The sequence below is a fragment of the Quercus suber genome, unplaced genomic scaffold (genome assembly GCF_002906115.3).
Source record: "Quercus suber isolate HL8 unplaced genomic scaffold, Cork oak 2.0 scaffold_466, whole genome shotgun sequence".
Classification (NCBI taxonomy): domain Eukaryota; kingdom Viridiplantae; phylum Streptophyta; class Magnoliopsida; order Fagales; family Fagaceae; genus Quercus; species Quercus suber.
In genome coordinates, this window is record NW_027069917.1 from 277,646 (window position 1) to 286,828 (window position 9,183).

The 9,183-nt window shown below is 38.0% G+C and overlaps 1 protein-coding gene across 1 annotated transcript; it reads left to right on the forward strand.

Moving 5' to 3' along the window:
* The first annotated feature begins 3,538 nt into the window (after positions 1–3,538).
* LOC112039859 (cation/H(+) antiporter 15) lies at positions 3,539–7,697 on the forward strand. The gene is made up of 3 exons (XM_065762622.1): positions 3,539–3,846; positions 4,836–5,831; positions 6,097–7,697. The coding sequence occupies exons 1-3, from the start codon at positions 3,628–3,630 to the stop codon at positions 7,543–7,545; spliced, it is 2,664 nt and encodes an 887-aa protein (XP_065618694.1). The 5' UTR covers positions 3,539–3,627; the 3' UTR covers positions 7,546–7,697.
* Positions 7,698–9,183: the final 1,486 nt, after the last annotated feature.

The following is a 9,183-nucleotide window of genomic DNA, read 5'->3' on the forward strand; positions in this document are numbered from 1 at the left end:
TCATCCATCTTTTCATACTTAGAATCCACCAATTCTTCTTCTTCATCGACATCTTCAACAATCCCTTCAGTAGGATTGACTATGGCAGTGTACGCATTCAAGATTTCGTCATCCTCATTGTCAGAATCATCCTCAGGCTTAGTGTCACTCAATGAAGTAGCAAGTGCCTTACTTTTCCCAATGCTTTTGAGATATGTAGGACATTCCTGTTTCATGTGTCTGAAACCATGACATCCAAAGCACTTAAGTCCTGCGAGAATAATATACTGACCACCATCCCTTGCATCCTTCTTCCCTTTGTCTTGGCTCTTGAACTGAGAAGAACTGGATTACCTACGGTCCTTGTCGAAGCCCTTCCCATTAGCATTTTATATAAACTTCCTGAACTACCTTGTAATGTAGGACTTCATCTTAGAATCCTCTCATCTGAAGGCTCATCAGTGTCACTGCTCTTGACCTTCAAAGCCATGCACTTGCCTTTACCCGACTTGCCAATCCTGAATCTTTGAATCCTTGACAACCTTTGTACCCTTATAGGTTGTTTTGAGGATGGTCCATGCTTCCTTAGAAGTTTCAGTGGAGGATATCTTCTTAAACTCCTCATTGATGACCGCACTGAATAAAGCATTCAATGCCCTGCTGTTAAAGTTAGCCGCCTTGATCTTTGCTTCATCCTAATCGGCTGGTGCTTCCTTTGGCTTAGTCCAACTAATTTCTGCAGCTTGCCACACCTTCTCATCTAAAGATTACAAGAAAACTCTCATGCGTGTACTTTCTAGTATGCATAGTTAGTGCCATTAAATAAAGGAGGTATAATTAACGACTGTCCTCTATCCATGACAAACAGGGATCAATGGATAAACACAGCAAAGATTAAACCTAATCAGAGTGTACTTGCTCTAATACCACTTGATAGGCCAAAAAACGAATTGACCCCTTGTGATAAATTAACCAATTAATTTAGTCAAGTGAATTAATTAAGTTAATTAACATGCAAACACGTGGTAGCACAAAAAAATCATCAATAAACTAATTATGCAACGAAAAATAAATAACAAAGTGATTTGTTTATGAATGGAGAAAATCTAACTGCAAAAACCTCACCGGGTGATTTTCAGGTTACCACTCCTGAAATTTTACTATTATCATAACAAGTGATTACAAGTAAAGGAATTCCAGTACCTTATATGAACCTACAGTTGAACCCTTACCCCAATATCCAATTGGACTTGTTCTATAGTGATAATTTCCCCTTTTGATGCACGGCTCCTAAGTACGTGACTAATCAATGCGTGAATTCTAGTACGCGAATTCAATCACCAACTAGAGAAAATTGTTGGCTGCAAAGTTCTTCAATTCATACTAACGATGAATATCAAGAAGATACTTGGTCACAAAACTCTATGATGCACATACACAACAACTTCTTCAAGAATTATGAACTAGGGTAAAACTTTATCTCCGGTCATAATTTGCTTGAGCAAACTTCTCTCAAAGCTTGTGTAACTTGTGTACTCTTTGATGACCCTTAAAACAATCCTTTTATATGTCTAGGGTTAGGAGAAAATAAAACCCAAATACACATTCACGGATTCCAAGAAAATCATATCAGAATTCTGAATTTCATAAACCTCGACAGATAGGAGGTGTCGAGGAGCTGTCGAGAAGGTATCGAGCACACGGGGTTGAACAGCTTACTAAAGCTCGATAGATGCAGCTATCGAGCTTTAATGAATTTACACTTCTCAATTTGTTTCTTGGACAAACTTGATGACTTCACCACTTGATCTTGAAATATTGTTTCTTGAAGTATTAAAAACACCTAGAACTACCTAATTACGAGTAAAATACGTTTTGTCAAAAGATTAGCTAATTACATAAAATAATGACATATGTTCTAAACAAGTGAAACACATATGTCCTAACAATATGTATAAAATATTCCAACATGAAAATAAGACCATTTGTAATTATTTTATGATTTTATGTGAAAATTTGCTAAAATTGCCACTATAATGGATTATGTGTTCACACATGAAAAATTATGTAATAAATTGTATACGGTGAATTAGGATGCCTAGGATAGTTCCTATGAAAGCTAAGACAATAAGGTTGTAATGTAATTAGTATTATAACAATTAGATGAATATAAAAATGATGGTGTTAAGTTCTTATTGGTTCTAATATAGATCTACTATTGAAGTTGAGTAAGGCTTAGGTACAGTACTTAGGTGCTGTTCCTTGGGTTCCCCTTTTAAGATTTTGCCATATGAGTTTTTTCTTATAGGATGAAAGTTTATTTTTTAGTTAAGTAGCCACATGACTAAATTTTAAGAGGAGAATATAAGGAACAACACCTAAGGTACTGTACCTAAGTTTTGTCCATTGAAGTTATTCTTTATGTGCGTAAAGGTGTGTTTTAATGCTCTATTTATTTTGAAGTAAAAAATAATTTTTGCAAAATGTTTTCCTATTTTAAGGTGTTTGTTTGCATGTAAAAATGTAGTTAAACTTGTAAAATATTTTATGTTAATCGTAAAATCCTTTATAAAATGTTGTAAAATATTTTACCTTTAAAAATTTGGTAAAATTTTTTACAAAAACACATAGTAGCTACCTCTCCTCTTATCTGGTGGCTAGGTTGCCGGTATTAGTGGCTGGTCAACAGAAACATCATTCTGGCTACAGCCAAGTGGCTAGAGTTGTAGTTTTGGTTGTATTTGTTGGTAGTCTGATCTTTAGAAACATTGTTTTGACGATCCGATCATTGAACCTCTAGCTCCAGTTTTAGTAGTTTGCTTGAAATATTTTACATATCACACCAAACACTTGAAAATATTTTACTTTTAAAACAAACAGAGCTAAGTATGATCAAAATCACTAAATTAAATTAGAATACTTGCAATTTTTTTATTGGATGCAACCGGTGATATTTCTTTAAAAATAGAGTCCTTTCTGTGAATTGTTGACCAAAGAAGAGTCCCCCTAAAACCAGGGTTTAAATTTGTTATACTCTCATTGATCTTTGCTAATTGCTTGTGTATTTAAGTACAATCCAAATTGTTAAATTAAATTAAAATAAAATATATGGCATTTTTTTTTTTTTTTTATTATTGATACCTCAGATAATATTTATCTGAGCAATGTTATTACTACAATATTTTACGCAATTTTTGCTAAAACTCGTCACGTAGTGAGTTGTGAGTGATGAAGATTTGGACCCATCATTTTTTCTTTGCTACTCACAACTCACCATGTGGTGAATTGTTGTAACAGTTGTATAAAATGTTATGTTTCGACTTTATTTATCTAGAATATAGTGACCTTCCTGTCAACGTTGGCTAAAGAAAATTGTGCCCCCAAATGGGACGGGCAACCACCAAAACCACCCTGAACTTTCTCTTACATACTACTGTTATCCATCTCTTTTTTGACTCCTAAGAAAGCAACAGCCTATTTTTTCTACGTGAAAATGATATACATGATGATAAAAGTAGAAGCACCAGTTGTGAAGTAACACGCTTTTTTTTTTTTTTTTCCTTTTTCCCCAAAGGTGTTCGTAGGCGGCTTGGCCATAAGAGGAGGTGGTTTTGGCTGCGGCATTGGAGACTAAAGCAGTGTAAAGAAATGGCAGAATTGCAGCGACCATTGAACGAAACAAACAGCACAATAGTATGCTATGCGCCGAGCATGATAACAACAAATGGTATATGGCAAGGCGATAACCCTTTAGATTATTCTCTCCCTCTCTTCATTTTGCAATTGACAATGGTAGTTGTTACTACTCGTGTTCTGGTTTTCCTCCTCAAACCCCTTCGCCAACCTCGTGTTATCTCTGAAGTTTTGGTACGTTTATCTCTTAATTATTACCTGTACTACTCAATTTCCCTACATTGATTGTCATGTATAAAGTTTCAAGTTTCAGCATGCAGTTGGGAGTAATATTACGGCCACAAAAAATGTAACAACATTTTTACAAATTGTTGTTGTAGTCAACTTCTTACTTGTTCTTATCTAGGTCTACAAATAACATCATTTTTATTTACTAATAATCATTCATCACATTAACAATTTATAAAAGTTTTTGCAAAAAAAGTTCATATCTCTTGCATTTTCCTACAATTTTTCTTTTACCATTTAATAACATACGTATGAACTTTTTAATAAGCACAATTTCACTTTAATGATTAGGACCATATAATCAACATAAAAACCCCTTTAGATTAGCACCTTGGTCCACGATCCTAGTACATAGTTACAATATTTCATCTGCATGATCATAATTGTTGAAAAATTGGCGGTGAAAGAGGCATTCCAAGCAACTTTTTAGCCTTGGCTTCTAGCTCCTTTCTTCTCTGATTTCAAAGAGGCATTACAGTCCCTCTCTTGTTGGGACTCCATTTTTATTACTAGAAATGTAATTTTTTTTGTGACACAATGTAGCTCGTTGGACAGCCATTTGCAATTGGGATGACCCATCTTTATCTCCTTTATTCCTTTGTTGGGTTCTTTCTCCAAAATTATTAAATTAGATATGGGCCGAGGCTTTCTCTTGTTTATTCTTAGTATATTATTATTATATTGGTCATTGTGCAATAGGGCATTGTTGTTGCATACATTGTTGTCCAAAATAATTGAAGTCATGATTTCAGACTTAAAAACGTGACATAAAGAGTTCTCCCATGTACATGGTATATTTTCAAGTTCTAGTTCAACGATTTATGGCAAAGGATATGTACGACATATATCACATAGTAATTTTATGATGATATTTCCTTGAAGCTCGTAGTATTATTCTTGTAACATTGATTCGATGTGTACAACAACATATACAGGGTGGAGTGATATTGGGTCCATCAGTGCTTGGAAGGAGCGGAACCTTTGCCAAAACAATGTTTCCTCTAAGAAGTGTGATGGTGGTTGAGACATTGGCAAATATGGGTCTCCTTTACTTCCTCTTCCTGGTTGGAGTAGAGATGGACATTACAGTAATCAGGCGAACTGGAAAAAAGTCGTTGGCTATTGCAATTTCTGGAATGGTCTTACCCTTCGTGGTCGGTACCGTCTTCGCCTTCTTTCTTTACAAATCAGATGGTGCCATGACACTAGGGACTTACATCCTATTCTTCAGTCTTGCCGTCTCTGTCACTGCATTCCCTGTGCTTGCTCGAATCCTTGCAGAGCTTAAACTCATAAATTCGGAGATTGGCAAGATTGCTTTATCATCAGCTCTTGTCAATGACATGTGTGCTTGGATTCTATTAGCTTTTGCTATTGCCCTGTCTGATAATGAAAGTTCTTCTTTAGCTTCCCTCTGGGTGATACTGTCAAGCATATTATTTGTTGTCTTTTGCATTTTTGCTGTCCGTCCAGCAATCTCATGGATGATCCAGAAAACCCCAGACGGAGAGACCATCAGTGAGTTCCATTTATGTCTCATTCTCACTGGGGTAATGATCGCGGGCTTTATCACAGATGCCATTGGAACACATTCTGTGTTTGGAGCTTTTGTATTTGGTCTTGTAATTCCAAATGGCCCAGTTGGAGTTACTCTCATAGAAAAGCTTGAGGACTTTGTTTCGGGGCTTCTGCTCCCTCTCTTCTTTGCCATTAGCGGGCTGAAGACTGATGTACGCACTATCAGGGATCCCAGCACCTGGGGATATCTATTCCTAGTCATTTTTCTTTCATGTGCTGGCAAAGTTATAGGAACTCTCCTTGTGTCACTCTTTTACCGGATGACTGTACGTGAAGGCGTTACTCTTGGTTTCCTCATGAACACAAAGGGCCTTGTTGAATTGATTGTGCTGAATGTTGGAAGGGACCAAGAGGTACTCCTCTATATATTGCTTGTTACCACTACTGGTACTAGTCTTTTTGAATATGTCTTTTATTTCATTCTTGGTGTTTCATTTTGTACTTCATCAACCAAAAAAAAAAAAAAAAGGCATGGAAAAAACCACACATGACATGATATACTACAGTTAGTGAAATACAAAGTGGAATACCAGGAGGGAATAGAAGATTTTTATTCAAATTTTTTCTATAGCTATTTCAAGCACAAATTTGATGACAAAAAAATTAAATTACTTGCAGGTGTTAGATGTTCAATCATTTTCACTCATGGTAGTTGCAGCTATAATTATGACTGGAATAGTCATGCCCATTGTAACAACAATTTACACACCGGCAAGGAGGTTTTTACCATACAAAAGGCGAACAATCCAAAGTTCAAAACCAGATGCAGAATTTCGAGTACTTGTGTGCATTCACAACCCTCGAAATGTCCCAACAATCATCAACCTCCTTGAAGCCTCTCACCCCACCAATAGATCTCCAATATGCATCTATGCGCTCCACTTGGTTGAACTCACGGGCCGTGCATCTGCCATGCTTATAGTCCATAATAACCGGAAATCAGGTCGACAAGCCCTTAACCAGACTCAAGCTCAGTCCGACCATATCATCAATGCATTCGAGAACTATGAGCAGCGTGCTGGTTGTGTGTCTGTCAACCCCCTCACTGCGATTTCCCCTTACTCTAGCATGCACGAAGACATCTGCAATTTAGCGGAAGACAAACGAGTCGGCCTAATAATCATCCCTTTCCACAAACAACAAACCGTTGATGGAGGCATGGAAGCTAAAAATCCGGCCCATCAAATGGTGAACAAGAAATTACTTGCAAATGCACCTTGCTCAGTTGGAATTCTTGTTGACAGAGGCCTAAATGGATCCACACGCTTGGCTGCAAACTCAGTATCTCACCACATAGCTGTGCTATTCTTTGGTGGACCAGATGATAGAGAAGCATTATTCTATGCATGGAGGATGTCCGAACATCCTGGAGTAAGAGTTACAGTATTGAGGCTCATTACTGGTGAGGATGCAATTGATCCTGCACAACTGAACTCTGGAACTAGCATTAGGAAGTCCGAACATACTGGAATAAGCTATAAATTATTGCGGTTCTTTCATGGTGGGGATGCAGCATCTGAAACTGCAGTAATGCCCGCTAGCAGTAGCACTAACCTGAACCATTACGAGACGTTAGCAATTAAAGCAAACCAAGAAAGAGAGAAGAAACTGGACGAAGATCTTGTAAAGAAGTTCCAAATCCATACTTCCAACAATGAATCAATCATGTATATAGAGAAAGTGGTGAATAATGGGGAGGATACCGTGGCGGCCATAAGGTCAATAGAAAGCAGTCATGACCTGTTTATTGTTGGGAGAGGACAAGGAATGACTTCACCACTCACAGCAGGACTAAATGATTGGAGTGAGTGCCCTGAGCTGGGTGCTATAGGTGATTTGTTAGCTTCATCAGATTTTGCATCCACTGTTTCGGTTTTGGTGGTGCAACAGTTTCTTGGGACGGAGCCACAAGAGGATGACCTTGAGGTTGAGCTTGGCAGTATGCGTGGTAGCACGCTTGATGGCGAGGGACCTTCCGATGAGCAATATCAGCAAATGAACCGGCGTCAAACACCGCCGCCAAGGGGACAAAATGCATTTAGCCCATATACTACTGATACTAGCTAGCTAGCTAATTGCCTTGGTCACTAGCGTGGTGCAATTCACTGGCTTGTATGCAGAAAGAAATCCAGTGAAAATATCACAATGTGCAAAGTTATTTTTTCTTTTCTTTGTTTTGTCTAGTGCACAAAAGGCTTTTTGTCTACATCAGCAACTAATTGGAATTTGGATTTTCGGTTTTCTTTCTGTTATTTCCTTTCTTTTACTCAACACATTTTGTTTTCACTTTTTTTTTTTTTTTTTTCCATCTAATTACTTAGTTTGTAGTTTTAAAGTTTTCTAACCCTGCAGTATGATTTGGCATCCGAGTTAACTAATTACATCATATCAATTAATTGCCTACATATTTGAAATGTCAAACTCATACATGCTGCATAGCTATTAAGAATTCCGATGAAACTTTCATTCATACTAGATTCACATGATGCATGGAAATATATAATTATTTCGTAATATGGTATGATTTATAATTTTTTTTTGTAATTTATTAAAGATAATATATTATGATTATTTTTTTTAAAGAAATATTCTCACTTAGCATTAGATATTTTAACAATTAACAATTTTCACTTACCCAAAGCTATAATAGAGAGAGAGGGGATCTATGATAGAGTATTAAGACACACAATAGAAAAGAACTAAAACACATCAATCCAGCCAAAAGCCTAATAGCTCAATTTACACATCTTGATATTTTCAATGAAGATTGTAGGGACTTAATTTGGATTTGACCCTGAGTATGAATGGGTTTTCAGCCCAACAAGCCTAAACAATAAATTTTTAGAGAGTGAGTTCAAGGTTTAGGCGCTGGCCGGCGTTCATCAAGCATGAACTCTTTTTTATAAAAGAAAATACTTAGAGTTTCTCTACAACTAGGGGGATGCTCCTCGGCCCATGGCCGAGGAGCCCCTTTTCCTTTTCCTTTTTTCCTCCTCCCCCTTTTTACTTTACTTGCTTTTCTTATATAGTCTTCATCTTCCTATCTCCTTCTTTCATCTGTTGATCATTCATTCCCCTCTCTTCTGGCCGTCCGTCCCATCAGAGGCCTTATCGGTACTCAAGTGGTTCACTCTGATCAACGTTACCCTACTAAGGGGTTATATCCCCATTAATGCGGCCAGAGGGGTTAGGTGAATACATTAAGTGTGAATGTGACAGCTTGCTCTGGGCTTGTCCTCTCCCAAAAATTATCCTTAGTATGCCGAGGACGAAGAGGTCCTTGGCATGGGTCAAAAAAAGAGGCTTTCCCCAACTTAGCCTTGGCTGGTCAGTCTTCCTCGGCGCTGGCCTTGGGCCTGCTATGCGATGGGTTGTGGCTGTCAGGCCCACGGGCCCCACAATAGCCTCTCAAAACCCTGCTGCACGTTCCCCCGGACGGGGAGGAGGGTTTTGATATCCACGGGCCCTCTTAGGCGAATCGCCCCACTTCGGTTTGTGCTAATGCTGGTGACTTTTCGACTGCTCGATGCGCGTTTTTTGCGTTTCAAGACTAATGTGTGCCCACATTAAATTTTGGCGGCACCACGTTTCCCACTTTCAACGATGTGATGGTAATTGTTCGGTGGGGATCTCCGCTTTTATGGGCAGGCAGTTACATTTGGGGAACCTAAGGGGGAGTATAAGTACCTGTTTGAACCGCTTGGT

What these genes read in the sequence shown, in the direction of transcription:
- LOC112039859 (XM_065762622.1), top strand. Translation starts at nt 3,628, where the DNA reads ATGGCAGAATTGCAGCGACCATTGAACGAAACAAACAGCACAATAGTA. An exon ending in GTGTTATCTCTGAAGTTTTG is followed by an intron (nt 3,847 to 4,835) that starts GTACGTTTATCT and finishes CAACATATACAG; the next exon opens with GGTGGAGTGATATTGGGTCC. An exon ending in ATGTTGGAAGGGACCAAGAG is followed by an intron (nt 5,832 to 6,096) that starts GTACTCCTCTAT and finishes AATTACTTGCAG; the next exon opens with GTGTTAGATGTTCAATCATT.